The 26470-nt window shown below is 35.9% G+C and overlaps 3 protein-coding genes across 3 annotated transcripts; 1 reads left to right on the forward strand and 2 right to left on the reverse strand.

Annotated features, from left to right (window-relative positions):
• Window positions 1-1093: 1093 nt before the first annotated feature.
• ube2a (ubiquitin-conjugating enzyme E2A (RAD6 homolog)) lies at window positions 1094-7137 on the forward strand. The gene is made up of 6 exons (XM_073820071.1): window positions 1094-1295; window positions 1512-1592; window positions 2011-2036; window positions 3491-3580; window positions 4011-4099; window positions 5964-7137. The coding sequence occupies exons 1-6, from the start codon at window positions 1252-1254 to the stop codon at window positions 6090-6092; spliced, it is 459 nt and encodes a 152-aa protein (XP_073676172.1). The 5' UTR covers window positions 1094-1251; the 3' UTR covers window positions 6093-7137.
• A 75-nt stretch (window positions 7138-7212) lies between these two features.
• On the reverse strand, window positions 7213-13779 carry nkrf (NFKB repressing factor). Its single transcript, XM_073820070.1, has 3 exons — window positions 12912-13779; window positions 12610-12734; window positions 7213-10970 (listed from the first exon to the last, which is right to left on the reverse strand). Exons 1-3 carry the CDS (start codon window positions 13241-13243, stop codon window positions 8740-8742), a joined length of 2688 nt encoding a protein of 895 aa, XP_073676171.1. The 5' UTR covers window positions 13244-13779; the 3' UTR covers window positions 7213-8739.
• Window positions 13780-15454: 1675 nt separating this feature from the next.
• arr3b (arrestin 3b, retinal (X-arrestin)) lies at window positions 15455-25393 on the reverse strand. Its single transcript, XM_073820681.1, has 14 exons — window positions 25304-25393; window positions 23825-23858; window positions 23377-23407; window positions 23056-23116; window positions 21724-21768; window positions 21438-21631; window positions 21280-21339; window positions 21118-21194; window positions 20893-21028; window positions 20709-20793; window positions 18383-18455; window positions 18083-18220; window positions 17371-17475; window positions 15455-17130 (listed from the first exon to the last, which is right to left on the reverse strand). The coding sequence occupies exons 2-14, from the start codon at window positions 23830-23832 to the stop codon at window positions 17046-17048; spliced, it is 1098 nt and encodes a 365-aa protein (XP_073676782.1). The 5' UTR covers window positions 23833-23858; window positions 25304-25393; the 3' UTR covers window positions 15455-17045.
• Window positions 25394-26470: the final 1077 nt, after the last annotated feature.

Genomic DNA, 26470 nt, shown 5'->3' on the forward strand with positions numbered 1-26470 from the left:
GAAAGGCTGTTATTAGTACATGGGCTATAAGTTGTGTAGTTGTGTAGATAGCTCTGTATCATGCTTGGAAAATTCGGTCTCTATTAGCACTTTGAATATTGAAAGAGTAGTACTTTGATCGTGCCAGATTTATGGACCGGCAGAGCAATGGAACAATATATGAGCATGACGATCCATTAACCCCTTAACTGTTACTCCCATTTTTGAACAGAGACGTGAAAATGAAGAATTGAATCTTAAATCTTTATAATTCATAGACAAGAAAATTTAGTAATATGAATTTGATGTACATTTTCCATGTTAATTCAATGTCTGATTTTAAAATGGCGTTCCAAAGGATGCATTTTGAAATTTTAAGTTTTCATCTGATATATCATTTCTTATTATTTCTAATGTGTTATAGGGAAAAAAGGCAACAAGAAAGTCTGTCTGAGTAAAAGGTCAGAACTCCTGTTATGAAGTAGATTTTTGAGGTGCACTCTTGTCATAAATGAATCTATGAAACTCTTGTCATAAATTATTTTCCTACATAATTTGTAACACAAAAAAAATGTCAAATATCTATTTAGGAGCCTTAGACCTTTCCAACGATATATAGTTTGTCATGATTAGATTAGGATTTATTTGTAAAATGGTGAAGTAAACTTGGGCATTCCACAGAGTGGACGTTGACAGCTATGAAAAAATGGTTGACACAAAAATAGGCTAGTGTTTCTAGCTAAGAATCTTTAAATCGCTTTACTCTGACATAATACCTTTGTATGTTTATTTTTTAATGTTTAATTTTTTTGTTTACATTATTACATTATTTTTCATTACATTTCTTTAAATTTAAAGCAAAGTTTATTTTGTCTTATTTCACTGCTATTTTACTGTTGTTTGTAAACTAATTTTCAGGGGTAAATCTTTAAAATAAAAAAAAGTTCTCCAGAATCGTGAGAGAATCGTGATCTTTTTCTGAGCAAAAAAATCGTGATTCTCATTTTATTCAGAATCGTGCAGCTCTAATACGAGCTTATTTTTTATTTCATCGAGCAGTTGGTCCTCCCCCACTTTATGTTGGTATGGTCCAGTCCTAGAGAGACGGGTTTAGTAGAGAAAACAGGCAGGAGGATCCAAGCAAGCGAACGGCTAACATCGATATTTAACCGATTCGACGAAACCGACGTCCGTTGAACGGAAAGAACCGAACCTGCTTCAAAGTAACAACGTCGATACCTTATGTTTATGTCTTGGCTATTCAATTAAACCATGTCAACCCCAGCAAGACGGCGTCTAATGAGAGATTTTAAACGGTAAGCGACAAAAAATGCTAAAGGCCCTCGGTAGCTTTTTGAACACAGGCTGCTCTTAGGCTTTAACATGGCGACTTTTTCCTCATAAAAGCCATATATTAACGTCATTATCCTTCTCCGATTGTATATTTGGATGTTATCTGTGCGGTATTTAGCGTTGTCGTAGTGTAGGTGTTGTATATGTAATGTAACTTCTTCGGGTAATATGTTTTTCAGTCTCCAAGAGGATCCACCAGCAGGAGTTAGCGGAGCCCCGTCGGAAAACAACATCATGGTCTGGAACGCTGTCATTTTTGGGTTAGTATTATTTGCCTTTTTTTGACAGCGATGAGGAGTAAACAGAACACACTGAGAATTTTGTTTATCTCAGACTATTCAAAGTCTGTGAGATGACATGCAGCTTGTTAGCGGTAATATAAGCAGTTTTAAATAGGCCAGATGGCCAGTGGTCCTCCTCCTCCATAAGAGGTGCTGGTTATTTGATCTTTGAAGTGACTGTGTCCTGAATGGAGCTGTGTGTTGTGTTGTGTTGTGTTGTTGTGGTTAAGGAAACCGGTTATAATGTCATATCCGTAGACTGTGTGCTTTGTTATTTTTGGACTACAGTAATGCGCAGGTCTGTTGCACTTTGTCCAGTGATTTTGGCTTTGTTTCTTGCTGTCTTGCCAAGTGTTATGTGCAACCTGACATGTTGACCCATTTCTTCTGTCTGCAGCCCTGAAGGAACACCCTTTGAAGATGGTAAGCCAACAAAACACAAGCTGTTATGTATTTGTTTTGAAGAAATGGCTTCAGAAGTTTGGGGTCAGTTAAAACAAGAATTTTTGCTCAACTAGGTTGCACTTATTTGATTAAAAATTGACAGTTAACACTGTAATATCGCAAAATATTATTACTACTTAAAATGACTGTTTTATCATATTGTAAGATGTAATTTATTTTTGTGATGCAAAGCTAAATTTTCAACATCATTACTCGAGTCGAGTGTCATTTTAATATGCTGATTTGCTGCTCCAGAAACAGTTTTTTATTATCAGTGCTAAAAACAGTTGTGCTGCTCAATATATAGTGTTTGTATACAGGATTTTATTTATTTACTTCTCTCTCTCTCTCTCTCTCTTACTGTCATATTTTGTCAATTTAATGTGTTCTTGCTAAATAAAAGTATTAATTTATTTAAAGCTGCCATAGAATGGAAAACTGAATTTACCTTGGCATAGTTAAATAATAACAGTTCAGTACATGGACATGACATACCATGAGTCTCAAACACCATCGTTTCCTCCTTTTTATATAAATCTAGTATTTGCAAAAGACCACCGAAAAATAGGTCAATTCCAACATCCCCGAGATCGTTAATAGTTACGCCTCCAACATTTGCATTGCCCAATCATCAGTAACGTCAGCACATCAGTAAAACAAGGCAAGCCACTGAAGGGACACGGTTAGCTTAATGCTAGCACTAGCCTGTTACATTGCAATACATAGGATTTCACTTACCACATAAACGGAGAGATGACTGCGCTGATGATGGTGAATGATGGAGAAATAACTGCATTGATGATGGCGAATGATTTACAGATCTTGAGAATCACTGAGGAGCAGCTCAACTTGTGTGGTAGGAAGCACATCCTCTGCATTTTAACTTGACACAGAGCACATGCAGTCACAGTAATCACACTAAAATATCCGCGATTCAAAACAGCAGATTCAACAAACCGCATATTTAAAGCGGCTAGAGCTCCTAATTAAAAATATATTTTTATCCATGTGCGAGCTATTGAGCTCTGTGAAACAGCCAATCAGAGCAGAGCTAATTAATATTCATGAAGCTTCCAAATAACAGAGCATTTCATTCTGGGGGCAAATCCTAGGTTGTAAATGGACCTGTAAAACCATTTCTGGAGATTTTTTGCCCTTTCCTATGCCATATACCTTCTATGTAGATATCAGAGAACAATTTAAAATATTCTCTCAATGCATTCTATGGCACCTTTAAAATAAAAACTTAACTGACCTCAAACTTTTGTACAATGCTGTATTTTAAATATTTTATGAAATTTATTTTTTAAAAGTTATATTTTCAAATAGCAACAGCTGATTATATTTGCAACTTTGAAATTGTGTGCCGATATTTGGCATGGTATGGTTGTTTTTGTTTACATGTGCCATTTTTCTCTTTTTGCTTGTCATAGGAACTTTCAAACTCACAATAGAATTTACAGAAGAATATCCAAACAAACCTCCTACAGTTCGGTTTGTCTCCAAAATGTTTCACCCTAATGGTAAGTTTTACATTTGTGACCCTGGACCACAAAACCAGTCAAATTTTCAAAATTGAGATTTATGCAACAAATGGATAGCAAAATAAAGTAAACTGTGACCTATTATACTGAAAAAATCTTCATACAGTGGTCTACCAGTAAAACTGATAAAAATTTGGGGCCAAACATTTGATGTGACACTTTGACCTGACCATGTTTTGTTACATACTTTTCTATCAAAGTTATCAGACATTATCAAGATGAGTTTGTTCTGAAACAGTTTAACTCGTGAGTTCATGTCATATTTTATTACCATTTTATAAACTATAGCACATAAACTGTGATAATGTGAGAATGTGTCTGAATAAATTTTGGTTTGAGTGTATAGCACATGCTAAAAAAATCAGTATGTGTTGGTGGATAAAATCTAATGTGATTTCTTTGTGTTCAGTTTATGCAGATGGTAGTATATGTTTGGACATTCTTCAGAATCGCTGGAGTCCAACATATGATGTTTCTTCAATTTTAACCTCAATACAGGTATGATATATCTGCACTTATGCCTATTTCTGCTTTTTGCACATACAGGGTTCCTACACAGTATGGAAAAGTATACCATTTTATTGTAGTATTTTCCACATCTGGATGAGTATGGAAAAATGTTTGTTTCCAGACTGTTGTCCCATTCTGTTGTCTAAAATATAAAATTAAGAATTAATGTTTTTAGTAGTCAAAAGTGCCAGTACTGAAATTTTGAAAATCTAATGATACCAGCCATTCTCCAGGACCAGTGGTACGAGTGAGCACTCTTACCAATCGGACATGTTTATTTTAGTGAGAATCCACTCAATACTGCTCAAAATGCTGGAGTTTTTATTCAACACACACTTCAAAGTTGTTTGTGCTTTTATTAAAACCAGCAAAATGTAAAAACAAATGCAAATATAGATTGATAAACATTAGACTGTTTTCTAAGGCTGCACAAAATATTAAAACCATTTGAAAATCATGGAGCATAGTGTTATTATGAATGAACAAAGGCTATGATTCGGTTAAATAAATATATGCGCTGTGGTTGTAATATGTGCTTAATGTGTTTAATGCGTGTAGGTTATGTGCATCTCAGAAAGGCTCCATTCTCAATAAATGCTACTTCACACAAACAAGTGTGAACACACCCTAACATATTCAATATTAAACAAATAATGTGTAAACATAATTCTCAGGCACCCTATGCAGCCATTTGATATAATACATAATGTACATAAGTTATAATTAGTTTTATTACCCTATGGTTTTATTGAACAAAACCGTTAAAATACATATGGTTAGTTGCTTTTAATACTTAATTTGAACCATTTATTACCTCATTGCTATATTATATATGTGACCCTGGACCACAAAACCAGTCATAAGTAGCACAGGTATATTTGTAGCAATAGCCAAAAATACATTGTATGGGTCAGAATTATTGATTTTTCTTTTATGGAAAATATAATTAGGATATTAAATAAAGGTCATGTTCCATGAATATATTTTGTAAGTTTCCTACCATAAATATGTGAAAACATAATTTTTGATTAATAATATGCATCGATAAGAACTTCATTTGGACAACTTTAAAGGCAACTTTTCTTTTTTTTTTTTTTTTTGCTCCCTCATATTACAGATTTTGGGCTAAATATTGGCCAAACAAACCGTGCATCAATAGAAAGCTTATTTATTAAATTTCCAGATGGTGTGTAAATCTCAATTTAAAATATTTACCCTCATGACTGGTTTTCTGGTCCAGGGTCACATATGTATCATTATGTATAATTTTAAAGTTTATTGTTCACTTAGGTCTATTTTTATTAGCACACCCAAAAAATATACACCAATTACTAGATTACCAAAATAATCTTTAATGACACCCCTATTGCAAATTACTTGAATGTGGCACTAAATCCAAAATTGCAACGATTGTCTCTGTGATAACAATAGCATCGGATGAGACAAAAAAAATAGATCTTGCAGTGTGAATGCAGACTAACAGACTTGCTCATTGCCACTACATTTCTTGGGTTGTTCTTGTTTTACTTAATATTTTTAATTAATAGTTTTTGCTTTTGTACCAAAAACATGAACTGTGGTACTGGTACTGTGACTAGTTTGTAGTATTAGGATAGTGTCAAATTGTAAATTCAAAATTGTGAATTTACCATTTAATTGTTAAATCTTTAAATTTTTTGCAATATGGTCTTAAAATCTACTGACACGTCAAATAAAAAATGTGTAGGAACCTTGAGAGTAAATGTTTTAATTAGCATGATTTTTGCTTAACTTTTCTTTATGCCTTTTTGATGATACTGTTAAAAATGTGAGGACATTATTGAGGTTATTAACATACCTTTCATTGTCACAGTCTTTACTGGATGAGCCAAACCCAAACAGCCCTGCCAACAGCCAGGCAGCTCAGCTGTATCAGGAAAACAAGAGAGAGTATGAGAAGCGTGTGTCGGCCATTGTGGAACAGAGCTGGCGTGACTGTTGACCCTCCTTACAGTTCACATACGAACAATAGTCCGCCTCGCCAACAAGAGGAAAAACCACCTTGCAAAGAATAAAATAAAACACATCATGTTTTGAATCATTCTCCACGTACTTGGTAGAATTGTCTGTTCTGTAGCTGTTGCAAGATTAGAGTGCTGTTGTGTTGTGGTCTCCCTCTTCATGCAGAACCTTATCCTGGATGGGGATAAACCTTAGTCTAACAAAATATTGTTGCTAGGGATACTTGCTTTTATTTGGCCTGCCCTTGTTTTTGTCATCTTATTTCTTTGGTTTTATAAGTAGCTCCTACACTGCGGGCTGATTTCACTTTGGGTATTAACATGTTGGTTGCTGTTTTCAGTATGAATCAGAGTTTGAGTATCCTTGTATGAATCCAGAGATCGATTTTGTGGCGTCTCTGCAAAATTGTCATACCAAATGCCGCTTAATGTGTCGTTCCAAATTACATGGCGAGGACATTAAAGATGGATGATATTTTGTCTTGTATGGAAAGCTTCGATGTTTCATAAACATGCCTTTATAACTGCACTTGGAAACCCTGACCTTTTAAAACCAGTTTGAAAATGGCCCTTTTTTTATCAAGTGCAAGTGGTTTGTTTTAAGTAAGCAGTTCAAAGTGTTGTTTAAGGTATTGCCTATTGACACTGTGCTAGTTTGTCAGCAGTAATTGTTTGGAAGTACACAGTGAACTGTCAGTCCCACAACGCCCCACGCCTAAGGTTTGGGATTCAGAAAATTACAAATTGGCTTTGAGCATGTGTTGCTTTATTTTCTGTATTCACTATTTTGTGTCTGTTGCACCCCAGATGCATGGTTATTTTGCTCGTTTTCTTAAGTTCCATTAAAGTGCCGTTTATTTTCACATTAAATTGCTTCTCCAACCATATGGATGTGATGCTGTCATGCAGTATCCATTTAAGCTAATCTTCATTTTTCTAATTTACCAAGAGTGTCGGATTTGCACTAGTAACCCATGTAAGAAACTGTACATTTTCTCACTTCTTGTAAATAAATAGTAAAACGAACTCTGCGGTGTTTGTTCTTGAACAAAGATCAGCATTTACATTTCATTAAATAAACTAGAAATGGACTATGACCAGACTAAATTTAATGTGTCAATACAAGCAGACCGGTTGACAGTATTTGTAACAGCAAACAACTTCACGTGCATTGCTGCTGGACGGAACTGAAACATTTCAGGGTTGAGATAAATATTTAATTCTACAATTGACAACCAGAAAATGACAAAAATATACTGTTTTGCAATTACTTAAAGATTATTTTTATATTTCAAGTGTTTATTTTACAGATGAAAGACTGAGTGAATGATATATTGTCCGTTGTGAAAACATAAAATGGAATGTCAATAAATATTCACAGGAAATGTGATATGACAAAGTTTAGTTAGTGACCTACAGTTGAGGTCAAAAGTGTGCATACACTTTGCAGAATCTTCAAAATGGTCTTTTTTTTTTTTTTTACCAAAATTAAAGGGATCATACAAAATGCATGTTAGTTTATTTAGTATTTTATTTATAAGATATTTCATGTAAAATACATTTACATATAGTCCACAAAAGAAAATATTTGAATTTATAAAAATGACCTGTTCAAAAGTTTACATATGCTTGATTTTTTAATACTGTGTTGTTACCTGAATGTTCCACAGAATTTTTTTGTTGTAGTGATAGTTCCAATGTTTGTCCTCAACAGTTACATTGTTCCCTGTTCTTAAGAAAAATCCTTTAGGTCCCACAAATGCTTTCACCCCCTGGTTTTTAATGCATCCACTTTCCTTCTGAAGCATCAGTGAGTGTTTAAACCTTCTGTAATATTCGAAAAAGTCTTCAGTGTGAACAGATGGATCTAAAAATCATACAGTCGTTGTTGGAAAGGGGTCAAATACACAAAAATGCTGAAAAACCTGAATTTGTGGGATCTGAAGGAACGGCAGGCAGTTTAACTGTTCAGGACAAACAAGGTCCTAGGATAGAAAACTATCACTAAACAAACAAACAAAAACAGCTGTGGATCATTCAGGTAACAACACAGTATTAAAATTCAAGTGTGTGTGTGTGTGTAAACTTTTAAACAGGGTCATTTTTTTAATTCAACTCCAATTTTTTTTTTGTGGACTATATGTAAACATACGTAAACTTTTGACCTCAATTGTATGTGTTCATCTTATGATCTTAAGCTAACCTACAACAAATCTGGACAAATTGTACAGAAATACATTGTAAAGGGAGGCAATGATGTAGAGCAGTGATTCTTAACTCCAGTCCTCGGGGCCCACTGCTCTGCACATTTTGTATGTTTCTGAATCTGACACACTCGGTTCAGTTCATGGATCTTTCTCCTAACGAGCTGATTATCTCAATCAGGTGTGCTTAATGAAGGAGACATACAAAATGTTCAGAGCAGTGGGCCTCGAGGACTGGAGTTGAGAATCACTGATGTAGAGTACACACTGTAGTCACTGAGAATTGACAGCTTCTCCAGGATTAAGTCCACCTTCTGTTTTTTAAAAAATATTTTACAATCTTCGGAAACAAATTAACAGAAGGAAACAAGTAAAACCACTCTGCTTTTTTTTAACAGTCATCTGTTGGTTCTCAAAAGCCTAGTCATTGTGAACCCTGAGGCTTCACCAGTTCATATCGTCCCACCTGGCCCTCCTGCAATAGCTGACCAATCAGCTGTTCCTTCTGAACTCTGCGGCTAACCACGAGGAAGCGTTGTCGACCCTGTCCGTACGATTTGCTCCGCAGCCCATATCTTTGAGATACTTGGTGTATCTGTCGACGCTCTTCATTGTTAAGCTCCGTAGAAAAGCGCAGATCATCCTGACGGTCTGAACTTGCATAATTTCGAATGATCTCCTCAATATCACGCTTAGTCAGCTGACTGCTTTGCCTGTCCATGTCCATACCAAGTCCCTCTCTAGTAAACTGCTCTTTGACCTTAATGGGTTCTGCAATGCCCTCTCCTTCTCTTCCCAAACCACCACCCGTCCAGCCCATCTTACGGAGGAGCTGGTTACCAATGTTGTCCTCCTTGATCTCCTGCCGCAAGGATTCCTCGCCGGAACGAGCCATGATTTGATTTCGGGAAATCGCATCCACGTGGCCCTCCTTCCTGAGGTTAGACTTCACCACAGCTTGAGTGCGCCGAAGAGTGGCAAGGGCCTCCTCGGCAGCAATGTGCTTGACTGTCTTTTTAGGTCCAACGCCTGCAGCCACATACTCACCGTTGAGGTAAACTTCACACTGCCAGCGATGGTCCGGCAGGACCATGAACTTGTAGTCAGCAAGTACTTTATTAAATTGAGCAGTGTCGTTTATTATGCAAATAGCGTTGTCAGAGTTTTCAAGAATCACCAGTTCACCTTGATGCGGTTTCTTGTTGCTTTGCTGGGCGTACCGACTACCAGGGTGGTCTTGAGTGTAGTTGCCTCCAGAAAAATTTGGCTGCTGTTGCTGCTCTTGCTGTTGACGAGCAGCCTGGTTCATTCGCAACTTCCTAACCGCCTCTTCCGCCGCCAAGTGTTTTGAGCTCTTCTTGGTCCCTCTGGCTTGTGCCACCAGTTCGTCCTGTAAGTACACACTACAGAGCCATAAATTGCTGTTAGGAACCGGGTCAAAGGTGTAATCAACTTTCATGCGGTTGAACGCAGCCGAGTTGTTGAGTATGCAGATAGCATCATGTGCATTCTCCATGATCACAAATTCAGTCCAGTGTTTACGTCGATCAGGCTCATACTGGCCCTTGGTACTAGGGGGCGGCTTATCCTCGGGGTTGCGAAGAGGTGGGGGAAGAATTGGGTTTGGAGTGTTAACTTGGCACACCACCATGTCGTTAACGTAAGTACGCTTGTACTGCCGTTGGAGGACACGAATTTCCACCGGCCTCATGAACAGCTTGACTGCCTGTTCTGACGCTCGATCCCTGGCACCATTTTTGCTCCCAGAGTACCCTGTGGCAAGGTACACAGACTGACACCTCAGTTCACATGCGTATCCTTCAGAGGGTACTTTTCTGTTTTTAGGAAGGTCAGCAGGTGGGATATCTCTTAAATTAACATAGATGTACTCTGGGTTTGTCTTGCAAGCTTGAATGCTGCGGCTGAGTATGAAATTGTAGTTTGGCATGTCAGGTCCACTCATGAACGCAGGATCTCTCATGGTAACTGCAACAGCTGATGATACTCTTGTGATCAGCCTCTGTTTTTCGTCAATGTTTGTTGTGGGGATAGTAGACTGCAGCGAGGGTGTTGGGAGAAGACCAGAGCCACCTCTGCTTGGGGCGTCGTATACCCTGCTTAAAGCATTGCTGGAGGTCGGCTTATCCTGATGTCCAAATCCCAGTCCCCGCCGTCCGCTATCCCAGGCTCCAGACCGTCCACCATCTCCGTATTCATCAGCTCGGCCTGCCTGGGGAAATGAGTCAGATTGTCTGGCAGAATGTGCTTCGTATCTAGCGGTGTACTCCTGTTGCACCTTGCCCATGAAGTTCGGAATGCAGCCTGATCTGCTGCCATAGCCAAGCCCACTTGTGCCGCCCGAGACCACGTCCTTACTTCTGTGCTCAGGCCGAGAATCATAACTGTAACTCTCCATTTGAAGAGAGCCTGAGGACAAAAAGGAGCCATTGCCATGATTACCATTATACGGCTGATGATCTGGTTCCCTTTGTCTTACGTCATTCATCTCATCTCTCCTGCGCTCCGTCTCGTTTTCTTTTTCGTCAGTTTCTCCGATTCCACTACCACCGCTTCCACCACTTACAAAGTGTACTGGTTCGAATCGAGGTCTGGATGTGAATTTTGACACAGGCATTTTCCTCATGGGCACTTCACCTATAATATGGAATAATACATGATTAAAATATCCATTTACATGCAAATATGATTACTCAATGTTTTGTTAAAAAAATGCTTAAATGTATTTATTTGATGTAAAACACCTAGAAAATGAAGACGCCGTTTTAGTGCCATGGTACCAAAAAAAAAAAAGTAAAACATTTGAAGATTATGAGATTAATGTAATATTACAAGAATTAAGTTAAAATTACACGAATAAAGTAAATGTTTTGAGAATTAAGTCGAAACGTTTCGAGAATAACCTTTAAATTACAAGAATTAAATCATAGCAATAAAGTTTTAATATTTTGAGATTATAACCTGAGCATGCAAATGGCCCAGATTGAGAGCACCGGGAGAAGGTGCCAGGCCACTGGAATTTATTTGAACATATCATTATTGACAGAAATCATACCATGTGTTTTACTCGCAGGGACAGTATGCTTGGAAATAATATTTCACATCTTCGACTGCATTCATTATGCTTATTTGTAGTGCACCAGCCACCAATAATAGCAATTAGCTTTGTTCTTTTGGTACTTTCAATATGAAACAAAGTCTCAGCTTTCAAAATCTGTTAGTTTTACAGTAAAATACAAACAATGTGTCTTGCAATAATTGCAAACTTGCAATGTTTTTCACACTATTTAATGTGGCGGGATTGCTGTATTCACGTAAATAAATCGTCTTTTTGATTACAACGAGACAACAAATTTTCATTAAATTATACTGTTTTCTTTGTGAAAGTATTTAATTTAATGAAACAAATGTAATCTGTAATTGGAAAATTTGACTGATTCACATGCAGATTAAACTGAGGTGATCTGTCAGGCTATTTTAAAGAGTAAAAAACATTATGCAAGACACATTGTTTTTATTAAAAGTACCAAAAGCACCAAGTTTATTGCTATTTTTGGGTGGCTGGCGCACTACAAATTATACATTACACAAAAAACACATTATTGTAATAGGCATAATGGTTGTATTTCGCTATAAAACTGACAGACTTTAAAAGCTGAGACTTTGGGATATCTCCCGGTTCTTCCAATCGGGGCCATTTGCATGCGCAAAAAGCTAGAATATACTCTCAAAATATTATAACTTCAATCTCCTAATTGCTACAAATTAAATTAATAAACTTGACTTTATTCTCAAAACACAAAACACTACTGGCTGTACTAATCAGTCGGACTGGGAAAAACCATTTAGATGACGATTATACTTCTATAGAGTCATAACAAATCAAGTAGACAAGTGCAAAAAACTGTCTGAGCAACAAAAGGTGTTTGTGGTTGACCAGGATTTCCAGGGCAAGAATCTTGACAACATCCGTGTTTGTTCTTATAATGTCCGGTCAGGTGGGTGAAATATTAGACTAACATCTTAATTTATACTTCTTGTACTTATCTTTATCACCTATTAACTTTAGTTTGTAAATATTGGGCCCTTTCCTGCTTACTAATTCCTTCTCTATATGATTTAGCAGCTTCCATACATTTCTTCCGTGGTTTAGACAGCATAAATTAGCAAAACAATGTATTCAATAGTACCTTAAACATGCAGTTTCCTATGTGGTCGAGCATTTAGGTAACTGACCAAATTGTGACTTTATAGGTAGATAGATAGAAAGACTTACTTCCATCAGATGAATGTGGCCTCTTTTTTACTTCAGCATTTGGAACTAGTTCATACGAAGGCATTTCGCCGACATCAATCCCTTCTGCCATCTCAAGCACCTTGTGCATTAGTTGGGAGCCATACCTGCCAAAAAAAAGATTGACATGTTTTGGTTGGAATTACTAATGTATAACTTTGCAGTTAATATGATCTGTATAAATATGACATTAAATATACTTGGGCAAGACTTTTGTGATACAGGCATTTACTCAAATAAATTAAACAGCTTAATTCTCACGTCCTGTTCAATGCATTCCGTACCTGCATCCCATGAAAACATGGTTAACCCACACCATCGACAGGGCCAGTAGCTTATCAAGAGCATTTTCCTCATAGTCTTCAATGTGTTTCGCAATGAACTGGCGTCTGGCGGACCACTGCTTGTCACTCTCGTGATACTGACGGTAATCATCGACATTATAGTTCCAGTGACGAAGACCAGCGGGTTTATTTGAAACACACGGGCCCGGTGCGTGAGGTCTGATCATCCCGGTATCTAAGGGTAGCCAGCAGCTAACCGGAAACAACGTAGAGCGTGCAGTGCATGCTGGGAAGTTCACACGGCCCAATAACATTACAATAGAGCATAACATGTAAGCTAGCTAACGCTTACAACTACGCAATAGCTATTTAAGTATAGAGTCGTATGCTGCGAGATGCTCAACATTCTCCGATCTGTATTTGCCCAGCATATTTTCTATGGCATTTGACAACATTATTACAGACCTCGCATCAGAATTACAGCAACTTCAGCAAAATTTCTCGGACATAATTGCACTGGATTTGAAGTTTAAATAGCACGGCCGCAACTCAGCGTTCGTCAAACATGCACTTCGGCATACGTTTGTTGTTTTCCCTTATGGACCTTAACCACTTGTTTCAACAGGATGAAACCGAAAGTAACGCAGTAGCGTCTTCATTCTCTCACAGTTGTTCACCGTTTTGTCATGATGTTTATAAGACCATGTAACGTTACACGAATCCATAGTGTAACTAAGTGAAGCTTACCTGTTTCGTACTGCGATTTAAGGTGAATTCAGACTCACAAGCGAATATGCAGCTTAAACTGACACTGCTAAAACTAATCCACTGGAAAACTAGTCCAACCAGGAAAAGAGTCATTCATTCAGAGACGGCGACTCGTTATCACCAGCGACACTCACTGCTTTAATCTATTAATGGGTGTTTATTATTCATAACACCCGTTTAACAATAGTTAAACTTCTGACTGGCGTCAGATCAAATCTTATACAAAAGTTTACATACACCTTGCAAAATCTGCAAAATGTTAATTATTTGACAAAATAAGACGTTTAAATATTGTCCACAACAGAAAATAATTGTTAAATTTATAAAAATTGCCCTGTTCTAAAGTTTACATACTCGGTTTTTAATACTGTGTTGTACCTGACTGATTTTCAGCTGTGTTTTTCTTAAGTGATGGTTGATAGTTGTTGATAGTTAAGTTTATTGTTTTTCAGCTGTGTTTCAGAAAAATCCTTTAGGTCCCACAAATTCTTTGGGCTTTCAGCATTTTTTGTGTATTTAAACTTTTTCCAACAATGACTGAATGATTTTGAAATAATTTTTTTCACACCAAGGACAACTGAGGGACTCATTTGTAACTATTGAAACAGAAGTTTCAAATGCTCACTGATGCTCCCGAATGAAAAACTATGCATTAAGACTTTTTGAATTTGAAGATCAGGGTAAATTTTACTTATTTTGTCCTCTGCACTGCAAAAAATGCTTTTCTTACTTAGATTTTATGTCTTGTTTCCAGCCAAAATATCTAAACATTCTTAAATCAAGAAGTATTTTCTAAACGAGTAAAAATACATTTCTTGTTTTCAGAAAAAAAAGTGAGTTTTATGGTTAGAACAAACAAAATAATCTGCCAGTGGGGTAAGCAAAAAAAAAAAAAAATGTTATTTCAAACAGAAAACAAGATTGTTTTTCTTACCCCATTGGCAGATTATTTTGCTTGTTTCAAGCAAAACACACTTAATTTTGACTTAATTTTTCTGAAAACAAGAAATTTTTTTGTACTTGTCTAGAAAATCCTTCTTGATTTAAGAATGATTACATATTTTGGCTGGAAACAAGACAAAAAAATCTAAGTACGAAAAGCATTTTTTTGCAGTGTGGGAAACATGTAAGTAGCTTCTGAAGGGCAGTACTAAATAAAGAATATATATATATTTTGGCAAAATAAGAAAAATGTACACATCTTCAGTTGTTCAAAAGTTTACACCGCTGGCTCTTAATGCATTGTGTTTCCTTGTGGAGCATCAGTGAGCATTTGAACCTTCTGTAATAGTTGCATATGAGTCCCTCAGTTGTCCTCAGTGTGAAAAGATGAATCTCAAAATCATACAGTCATTGTTTGAAAAAGGCTTAAAATACACAAAATGTTAAAAAATAAAATAAAATAATTTGTGGGACCTGAAGGATTTTTCTGAAGAACAGCGGGCAGTTTAACTCTTCAGGACAAACAAGGGACTCATGAACAACTATCACTAAACAAGTGTATGTAATCTTTTGAACGGAGTCATTTTTATATATTAAACTATTATTTTCTCTTATTGATTATATGTAAACGTCTTTTATGAATAAATACCTTATTCAGGTCAGTACTAAATAAAAAAATAACATGCATTTTGTTTGATCCTTCTTATTTTAGTAAAATAATTAACATTTTGCAGACTTTTAGGATAATAAATAATAATAATATTAAACTCTGTCACTGCTCCCTGAATCTGTATTAAGTCATGATGAAGGATGTAGAAAGACTTTGCTATTGCTCCAAATAACAGTCCAGTGTTTATTAATTTCCACCATCACCACAGACCACCACACAAAATACAACTTAATATAATCATAATAATACATTTAAAGTAAGTTGTTCATTACTCTTTGATATTTTACATTCACAATACAAAAATAAACTAAAACATTTTTAATCTGAGATCCCATGATAAAGGCAGAAGAAATAAACATGACATCAGCATCAGACCAACACTTGATTTCAATGTCATTGAGTTCACCTTAGTGTACAAGGCCTTTAGCCAAATGTTTCACAATATACAGCTAATTACTTTTACACAGATATTTGCAACAAGGAAGCATCTACAGTCTATGGCTCATGAAATGAGGTTGTTTGAAATTTGCATCTATTCCTGAGTGTCTCTCCTTTTCTGACTTGCTCCTCTCCATCACTGGTTGTAGAATCTATTCTACAAGGTTGATATCAGTCCTGGATTTCAAAAAATGGAAAAAAGTTACATTTTTATTAAAGCCTGAAAGTTAAACATTCTTTCTTTCTCATGGGAACATATGAAAGATGTTTACGTTGGTACTTACACTTCTGCTCAATTTGATAATGCACAAGGATGCGGTTAGAAGACAAGAAAAATTATTCTCTTTAGAATGTTTCAGCAGTGCCACTTTATAAATAAAGTATAATGTGTATTATTTGAAATGTAAAATAAGTTATACAGTGCCTTGCAAAAGTATTCATACCCCTTTTTTTCACATCAATCTACATCTCATACACCATAATTACAAAGCACAAAACAGGTTTGTAACAACTTTGCAAATTTATTAAAAATAAAAAACTGAAAAGATCCCGTTGCATAAGTATTCATTCATCCTTTTCTGGGACACTCGAAATTTAGCTCAGGAGCATTTATATTGCTTCTAGATGTTACTACACTTCGAGTGGAGTTAAACTGTGGCAAATTCATTTGAATGAGTATGATTTAGAAAGGCACACACCTCTCAGAAAAGGCTTAACAGCTGAAAATGCATATCAGAGCAAAAACCAAGTCCTGAGGTCAAGATAACTGTTTGTAGAGCTCAGTGACAGACTTGCATTAAGGCAATGATCTAGGGAAGAGTTCAGAAAAAATTGAAGGTTCACAGAAGCATGTAGCCTCCATTATCCATAATGGAAGTTGATTGGAACAACTAGGACTCTAGAAAATGTCTGCCAGCCCCCATCCAAGCTGACAGAGCTTGAGAGGTGAAAAGGTGAGGCAAAGAATGGCAGATAACTGCCAAATGTAGATGTGCATCATACCCAAAAAGACTTGAGGCTGTAAAGGTGCTTCAACTATGTACTGAGTTAAGGGTATGAATACTTATTTCAGTGTTTTATTTTTAATACATTTGTAAAATTTGCAAATCTGGTTTTTGCTTTGTCATTATTATGGTGTATCGAGTGTAAATTGATGTGGGGAAAACTAATTTAAAGCAGTTTAACATAATGCTGCAACAAAACAAAATGTGAAAAAAAATGAAGGGGTGTGAATACTTTTGCAAGGCACTGTAGTTACATATACAGAACTATCATTAGAACCTTACACACAAACACAAGGCCACTTCATTTTAGATTTAATAATAATAAAAAAAAACAACAGAAACCTCACCTGCTGGTTTGGGTGACATCAGAACCAGAGGGAGTTCAGCGGTAATATCACTGTACAGAAGATAAACATGTATTGAGTACTTTCACTGCTCACAATGGTAAACCACATCACACTGTGTGCTGCTGGATTTATTTTCATTGTTGTTTAATGACAAGGTAACAAAGCAAACCGTTCCTTGTTAGGTAGTTGTGTTTGGCCATTATCAGTAGAAAAATAATGAAAGAAAGAAGGAAGAAAAATGCTGTCCTCTATGACTCTTCACTGAGACAAGTTAATATAAAGATGCAAACCTTAATGTTAGGCTTCCCAAGAGTCCACCTCCCATCATGAGGGTAACCTTAATTTTGTAGGAAACAACGAGGCCTTGCATTTGTTTATCCATGTTGGGTAGCAGACTGCAGAAAGATAGAGAGATTCATATAAGTCACATTGTTTATCTGCCTGTAGTTTGATATTAGTGACCCTGGACTACAAAACCAGTCTTAAAGGAACCGTATGTAAGAAATTTATTTCAGTTAATCAAAATGTCCCTGACATGTCACTAGACATTAAGAAATCATGTTCATTTCAAATACTTATATCACTGACAACAGTGGTCCAGCCAGGATTTGGCATTTAAAAGTGAAAGTTGCAGCCCACGACTGATGTTATTGTTGTCATTTTGTGTTTTGGTCTGAGGCTCCACCCTCCAGCTATCTACCAATCACGAAGTCAGTAGAGTTTCGTCCTCCGGGTTGCCAGCTCTGCTAGTTACAGCTGCAGCTAAGAACGTGTCGGATAAAACATGTATAACGTTACGAAACCTAAAAGAAGAAGATGTATAAATCCCACTTTCAAAAAATTGACCCTTATGACTGATTTTGTGTTTCAGGGTCACATTTTTTATAATGTATAAAACTACAGAGATGTTATTTGGACTATGTTCATTAAAATCTGAAAACCTACTAGTTTCCAACTACATATTTAAGTATATATTCAATCAAGTAATAAAGATTAACTGACATTGTTGAAGAAGCCAAGTTGGTGTCTTCATCTTTCAGTCTGCCATCCAGTGAAAGCCCACGTTTCTCTTTGTTATTGGCAAGCAGAGGAGTGACTCTATATTCCTTCTCAAAGGTGGAGTTTGCATTAATTTGGTCCCTGTTACAAAAAAGGTGTTTGTTTACCTCTCAAGAACAATCGAAAATGTATGAAACAAACATTTGAAAAATTGTTGTATTATTTAACTGATCCGTTTAGCCTTATTTATTAAATTTGCTACAAAAATAATACAAGCATTTTCTGTCAATTTTTTGCACTCACCCAAATTCTTCACTCAGGACACATTTGTCGTATTTGTCCGATGAGTAAAGCAGTACATCTGTAATTTGGTGAACTGAAACACATAAACTAAAGTTTATTCTGGCTCATTCTGGGAAACGTACTTCTACGTAAAGACTGGATCATTCTTAAATCGTAAATATACGATTTTAACCACTAGATGTCACATGGGACCACCGTATCTCAAACCAAAACAAACACGTTTCCACCAAACTATCTGTCCACCACACACTCTTATTCAACATACCAAGAAAACTGGATATATAACGATACCGAGATACATTTGGTTTGGCTAAATAGTGTCAAGTCATGAGGTAAGTGTTGGGCTGCACTAATACAGAAACATGTTAGGCTACATAAAGTTTGCCTTAAGCAGAAATCAGATGGGCGCCATCATCTTGCTTCCAAAAGCAATAGAAACCATCACAGAATTTCTAATGGTTTCCACTACAAATGCCAACACAAACATTACAATCTATTTACTGTAAGCCATTAATTTACCACTTTAACTTTGGGCTGGTTTTGCTACATAGACCTGGCAATCCTGTCCAAAAGTATGTTTTGGACTATATTCCGTTAGGAATTAGTAGTCTTAACATGCCACCAGTAGAAGTAAGGTATCGAATTATCAATAGAGACCCAAGGAGACTATTAAAGTTTTAATAAAAGGGATAATTCACCCAAAAATGATAATTCCACGATTTACTCACCCTCAAGCCATCCTAGCTATATATGAGTTTCTTTAAGACGAAAACAATCTTGAGTTATATTAACCCTTGTGCGACCTTATGGACAATTTAGTTTTGTTTTTTGTTATAAGTGTTCCTATGTTAATGCCAACTGCATAAATGTTGCCTCATTTCCTTAAAAAAAAATCTATTTTACCCTCCATAAAAAAACAAAAAACCTCACACTCAGGACCTTAAGGACAAAAATGTTCACATTGAAACCCATTAAAACTGCAATTTTTTAACCCAGAGGCCATTTGACTATAAAATGATGCAATATTTGCTAATAGGCATTCATTCTATCGGTAAGGCTTTAAATTTGACCTTTTTACCATTTTTACTAGATTGTTTTTTTTTAATCTAACACTATATAAAAATTATAATTGCCTCAAAATTAATGTTGTTCTTCTTCACTGACACACCCAAGAATCTAATAAGCAAAGAAAAAAAAAATTCTGCTCAGCATTTAGTATATGGAAATTAACTACTATTTTTCATTTTTCATAAAAAAAAAAAACACCTGTGGCATTATGTAAACAAACCAGCATTTAAAGGGTTACAATTCTGAAAATTAATGAATGTTTGGTATCTATGGATAGAACAGATGCTGGTTAAAAATATCGACATCAGTGGAAGGTGGAAGAAAATATTAATAAACCATATTTTTATGACAGTTTTTGTACATGGACATTTTTGCCCATTTTGCACCTATGTGCAACTTTTTTTTTGACGCTCAAGGGTTAAAACATTTCCTGGCTCTTCCAAGCTTTATAATGACAGCGAATGGGTGCTGAGATTATTAAGTCCAAATAGTGCATCCATCTATCATAAAAAGTATTCCACATGGCTCCAGGGGATTAATAAAGGCCTTCTGAAAGCAAATTGATGAAAAATGGAAAAAATACCTATATTTAAAACCGTAATCTTTAGTTTCTGTTAAAGTGGAAAGTTTCCGCGGAAGAGATGAATGCGGAAGCGCAGAGGAGAGAGAAAAACAAAATACCAGTCATGAATTAGAAGTACAAAACAAGGATTTGTAAAGAAAAGTATTTGGGAATTCAATGTAAGACAAGAGGAAACTGGTTTTCCTTTGCTGTAAAAAAAAAACTTGGTTCTAACTCAATGTCATCCACTGAAACACCACTCTCCCTTGAAAGTGTGTTTAAAAGTTAGCGTTAGCTAGAGATTATAGTTTATAAAGTTTTAAATATGGATATTTTTCTTACACAAATGCATCGATTTACTTCAAAGACCTTTATTAACCCATTGGAGCCATGTGGAGCACTTTGTATGATAGATGGATGCACTTTATTGGACTTATTGGAAATCTCAACACCCATTCACTGCCATTACAAAGTTTAGAAGAGCCAGGACATTGTTTTTAAATCATTGTTTTCCAACTCCAATTGCATTAGAAAGTCATATTAACCTAGAATGGCTTAAGAGTGAGTAAATCAAGAGTATTTTTTCATTTTTGGGTGAACTTTCAATCCCTTTAAATCCAATACAACTCCCATTATAACCATTACAAATTCTATAAGCATTTCTATAGTATTTTTGGGGATAATAAAAATACTTACCACTGATTTTGATTTTCTTCACTACTTTATTGGTCTCATTATTCACTTTCACTTTGATAGGAATGGGATCTCCGTGATAGTAGAGCTGAAGGGTGAGAAATCAACAGTGAGTAAAGAAACACAGAACTGCATATGATGAAAACAATTAATAAATTATCTACAACAGGCATTTAAAACACTGTACCTCTTTCTCCATGGAGGCCTCCAGGTGAATTGGTTTGTCTGCAGTGATAAACTGTTTGTTGACATCAGTTTTGGGTCCGGCTGCTAGCTCATTTGGTGCATACTGGATTTTACGAATAATCAAACGGCACGTGTCCCTATTATTGTAGAAATATTGGAATCAAAATTAAAAAATGTATTCATTTGATCATAGAGAATCTTTAAGTTGAAATGGAGCAGTACATACTTCTTGTCAACTTTATCATCTACCTCGTCTTCTTCATTTGCAATATAGGCCTTGACTTCATAGTCAACCCCGCAAGGCTGTAAAAGTAAACATTGCATATTAGAGAAACACATATTGTTTGTGAGTGCATTTGCGTACATGCATGTATTTCTGCTACTGTACCTTCCCGGCATCCTCTGGTGCTGGTTGAAGGGACACTGAGCATGGGAGATGTATTGGGATCTGAAACAGAACAAACAGGTGGGACACAAATGAAGGACATCCTGCATTGTTTTCAACAACATTGTTTTTCAATGCTTAATGTGTAATTGTGAATTTACACCAAAAGTGAAGGCATGTCCTTGGTCTCCAGCTTTCTTCAAAAGCGCATCCTGCATTGGTGAGTTTGGGGGCTTGGTTCCTTGAACGGGATATATCTGCATGCGCTTTATCCAGATGTCTTTTCTGAAGGAAACTCCAATCACATCCAGATCCTCTCGTCCATAGCGGAAGGCACACGCAAGCTGTACCCACACTAAAAAAAATTAATCAATTTAGATGAAGTGTCTAAATTAATTAAATAAATTACAAATTTTCATAACGGCAATGTATTACATTAAATTATACCTTTTCTTCCATTAAGAGCTGAAGGATCAATCTTGAGCACCCCATCTGAGGAAAATTACAAGTCTTTTGAATTAGGAAAGTGTAGTGTGTATATATAGTTGAGTTTAAAAGTTTACATACACCTTGAAAAATCTGCAGAATTTTAACAACTTTACCAAAATAAAAGGGATTGTACAAAATGTGTGTAATTTTTTATTTAGTACTGACCTGAATAATATATTCTGCATAAAAGATGTTTACATATTGTCCACAAGAGATAATAATAGTTGAATTTATAAAAGTGACCCGGTTCAAAAGTTTTTTATACAATTTTTCCTAATACTGTGTTGTTACCTTAATGATCCACAGCTGTGTGTGTTTTTTTTTTTGTTTAGTGATAGTTGTTAGTGAGTCCCTTGATTGTCCTGAATAGTTAAACTACCTACTGTTCTTTGGTTTTTCAGCATTTTTTGTGTATTTGAACCCTTTCCATCAATGACTGTATGCTTTTGAGATCCATCTTTTCACACTGAGGACAACTGAGGGACTCATATGAAACTATTACAGAAGGTACAAACACTCACTGATGCTCCAGAAGGAAACACGAGCTAGGAGTGAAAACTTTTGAACAGAACGAAGAAGTGTACATATTTCTTATTTTGTATAAATATCTTTTTTTTTTTCATTTAGTACTGCCTTTACATTTTTCCGGATCTTCAAATTCAAAAAGTTTTCAGTCCCTGGCTCTTAATGCATAGTGTTTCCTCCTGGAGCATCAGTGTGAATTTGAACTTTCTGTAATATTTTGCATATGAGTCCCTCAGACTCAGTGTGAAAGGATGGATCTCAAAATCACACAGTCATTGTTGGAAAGGGTTTAAATACAAAAAAAAAAAAAAAAAAAAATGCTAAAAATACAAAATTTGTATGACCTGAAGGATTTTTTCTGAAGAACAGCAGGCAGTTTAACTGTTCAGGACAAACAAGGGACAACAACTATTCAGGAAAAAATTAAAAATAAATGTGGATGATTCAGATAACAACAGAGTATAAAGAATCAGGTGTATGTAAACTTTTGAACAGGGTCATTTTTTATAAATTACTCTTTTATTTATAAAAATAAAAGAGTTAATTACTCTTGTGGACTATATGTAAATGTCTTTTTATGTGAAATATCTCATTCAGTTCAGTCCTAAATAAAAAAAATAACATGTATTTTGTATTTTTGCAGATTCTGCAAGGTGTATGTAAACATTTGACCTCAACTGTATATACATTTAATTAAAAAAGTAAAAACTCCCTACAAACTTAAGGAATAATAATTATTTTAACATTAAGTAGCCTAGAACATACCAACTAGGTCAACATGTTCCACGTGGTCCACAAAGTCTCTTTTCCCCAAATAAAGGCATAACTGTAATAAAAGTTTACTAAGATGATTATCATGTATGCTTATGTCTTATAAATATGTTGAAAGCAGGGTTGCCAAATCTGCACTTTTCCCACAGAATGGGGCTACTTTAAAATTTTTAGGTACTGGAGTGGCATGTTTTGATGTTTGGGATAGGGTCAATGGGCTAGTTTTGGGTTAGTTTTGATACTCAGATCTGGCAATCCTGGTTGAGAGCATGTGCATATGAAGCAGATGACAAGTAATGGCAAGTGTAGGCTTACCGAACCATTGCCACTAGTCTTCTTGTAAACCCTGTAGAAACGACATGATGTCTTGATATTATAATCTTTAATAATCATTATGAGAGTTCAACATCTGTTGCTTTTAATATGTTAGTCTGTTTGGGGTGATTAGTCATCTGCATATGCTAAACTGTGCACTGTAACTTTAAAACTCTTGTGGTAATCCTGTCAATCCACTCTAAAAGGGATTTCTTATAATCTGGTAATCCACTAGGATTGAAGAACAAAAAGACTTCAGATTTAATGCTAGTAGTGAACAGGGTGTAGGCTGCTTAATCTAGAGAGGTGTCATAAAAATTAATAAAATATAGAATGGTGTGTAGGATACAGAGAAATGATGGCCGTAAACACTTTTTATGTTTAAATGCCTTTATGTCGCATATTTAAAGTGTTTATAAAATGTTGGAATAGTTGAACATGCACTTACTTTGCCATGGTTATGGAAAGTCAGCTGAAGCGTTCTGAAATGAAAAGTGAAAAGATTGTTTTGTAAAATGTGCCAGTAGAGGACAGTCGTTTGATTTAGCGACATTAAAAATACCAACATCTTTCCCTGAATTGCGAACAGTGTTTGGAAACCCATTCATGTTTATATGTTGTCCTGCTGAGATTTCAAGCCATTAGGGCTAATCAGGGAAGAGAAGATTAGCATAACGACAGACTGCTTCATAATCCTCCACAGAAGCCGCACTCAGGATTAGCTCTTATCTGTTTCTAATGTGTCTCTGTGGATGAGGCCAACTATTTCAAACCTTGGAAGAGCCAAAACAATGAGATTTTTAAGAAAATGCAATGTAATGAATATTGAAGTACTATGTTTGAAAAGTGTTAAGTCAACTTTGTCACATAGGTGGAAAATGAATGGGCAGAAATGAGTTTAACAGAAGTCAAGTTAAATTCCTTTAAAATATTTGGATATATTTCAACATAAAAATTCCAAATAATAATTAAATCTTTCAAAAGTCTAAGTAGGAGCATCCCAACAAATAAGATGAATTAATTACTATTTATGTGTAAATTAGTTGAAATAAATCACATGAAATATAATACTGACTTATTGTGTGTGTGTAGTTAAATGGATTTGCTTGTGTGGTTTAAAAGTAATAAAATAAAACAAATATTGATTTTGCTACAGAAATTATAACAAAACAATAATCACAATATTTTCTCAAGTGCATGTCATATTCAGATGACAATTGTTCTCATGATCGACTATGAATATTCTTGACGGCCTCATTCCTTCAGGTTACAGGGTTAAATCAGATAGCATCAAGGAATATGTGGAAAGCAAACACTGAATGTGCAAACAACTGATGCTCCTCTGTCTCTAGCATCTTGTTATCTTTGTATTTAAGTACATTCTCAGAAAAAGGTACAAAAGCTGTCACTGGTGCAGTGCACTTTCAAAAGGTACTAAATGTACCACTAATATGTGCATTTTAGGAACTAAATTGCATCCTTTAGGAGTAAATAACATACAGATGTGTACCTTTTGAAAGGGTAGGACCCTAGTGACAGCTTTTGTACCTTTTTTTCTTAGTGTGTACAAATACTATGACACATTTCTTACACAATAAAAAAGCGGTCAAAATTGTTTTGGGGTACAACAGCTTGTCACTGGAGCAGTACCCTTAAAAGGACATCTTTGTAACTTTTTTTTAGCCCTAATAGGTATATATTATTACATTAGAGTAGTAATGCATACTCTTACGGTATTAATATGCACCTATTAGGGGTAAAAAGGGTAAAAAGATGTCCTTTTAAGGGTACTGCTCTAGTAAGGTAGAAATTCTATGTGTATAACAGCCAGAAATGCAGAAATCTCATATCAACTGAATCAAAATCAACAGCTGTACCTCAAAGTCTAACTGTGTGTTTTCCAGTGTGATGATAGTCCAGATCTTACCTGGTGTCCTCTGCACTGTTGCACGTGAGCACCGTTCTGTAGCCGATGTTGTAAATTTCCTAGTGTGTTCCCCAGTTTGTCTTGTCCGCCTTTATAGTGCAAACTCTCCTCCCTCTCTTTGGCTTACACGGAATACGTTATAAAATGTTCATTTCGCTCCCAATCCTATTAGTTGATTAGTACCCGTCTTTTTCTGGCTACAATGTGTATAAAAATAGACACAGAATTGGACTTAGGGATTAGCTATTGTGGAGTACATGTATGAATGAGAGTGTCAGCCTCAGGGTCATTTGGTTGGACGACAGAACTGTGATAATACGCTTGTCTGTGTACGGAGCTCCTCCTCCAACATAGCATGTGTCCATTTCAGGCATGTCCTCACCGTGGCATCACTTTCCAAGTCATAAGGCCAGAATAACAATAAACACTGCTCCCAAAGCTTCATATGATACAGCATGTTCATCCTAACAGGACGAGCATGGACAGCCATCAAAACTCCTGCTCACATTTTTGCTGTTTGCTTAATAAATTCATTGGTCTTCTAGGGTTTCAAGGGAATGAGGTGAGTGTCAGACTATTTTAGAATCGGCTGCTTCAAAAGCAGTTAGAGGGACTTGTCATTGTACCCTCAGGGGGATTTGTGACCGTGACATACAGTACAAACAGCTGTTACTACAGTATTTGGACTAACCAGTACTCCACACTCAACATTTATTTCAAGGACGTCTGTCAATCACACTTACAAAGGTGGAGGTCAAAAAGGTCAAAATGCATCTGCACTAAGGCTGAATATCTGAACATAAACAATGCCACTGAACTGAACAGATCTCTGCTGCTAAAAAGGTCAGTTATTGTAATGTTTTGGGTTGTACTAATTGGTTGGACCGGGAAAAAACATTTGGAGTACTATAGACTACCAACAGTTATAACGAATCAAGGAGAAGAGTGCAAAAAACTGTTTTAGGAACAAAAGGCGTTTGTGGTTGGCCAAACTGAACCAGGATTTCCAGGGCAAAAATCTTGACAACATTCGTGTTTGTTCTTATTATTTTCAGTCAGGTAGGTGAAATGTTAGGTTAATATCTTAATAAATACTGCTTGTACGTATCTTTACCAGCTATTAACTTTAGTTTGTCAAATTATTGCACCTTTTCCTGCTTACTAAGT

This window comes from Garra rufa, chromosome 16 (assembly GCF_049309525.1).
Source record: "Garra rufa chromosome 16, GarRuf1.0, whole genome shotgun sequence".
In the NCBI taxonomy this organism is placed as follows: Eukaryota; Metazoa; Chordata; class Actinopteri; order Cypriniformes; family Cyprinidae; genus Garra; species Garra rufa.

Excerpts from the sequence above, each read along its gene's own strand:
- ube2a (XM_073820071.1), top strand. The coding sequence starts at position 1,252 with ATGTCAACCCCAGCAAGACGGCGTCTAATGAGAGATTTTAAACG. Across the intron at positions 1,296-1,511 it reads CTAATGAGAGATTTTAAACG|TCTCCAAGAGGATCCACCAG; the intron begins GTAAGCGACAAA and ends TATGTTTTTCAG. Across the intron at positions 4,100-5,963 it reads CAATTTTAACCTCAATACAG|TCTTTACTGGATGAGCCAAA; the intron begins GTATGATATATC and ends TCATTGTCACAG.
- nkrf (XM_073820070.1), bottom strand. The coding sequence starts at position 13,243 with ATGTTATGCTCTATTGTAATGTTATTGGGCCGTGTGAACTTCCCAGCA. Across the intron at positions 12,735-12,911 it reads CATGTTTTCATGGGATGCAG|GTATGGCTCCCAACTAATGC; the intron begins GTACGGAATGCA and ends TTTTTTTGGCAG. Across the intron at positions 10,971-12,609 it reads GCCACATTCATCTGATGGAA|GTGAAGTGCCCATGAGGAAA; the intron begins GTAAGTCTTTCT and ends TCCATATTATAG.
- arr3b (XM_073820681.1), bottom strand. Across the intron at positions 23,117-23,376 it reads AGACTAGTGGCAATGGTTCG|TTATGCCTTTATTTGGGGAA; the intron begins GTAAGCCTACAC and ends CTTTTATTACAG. Across the intron at positions 21,769-23,055 it reads GGAACATGTTGACCTAGTTG|ATGGGGTGCTCAAGATTGAT; the intron begins GTATGTTCTAGG and ends AATTTTCCTCAG.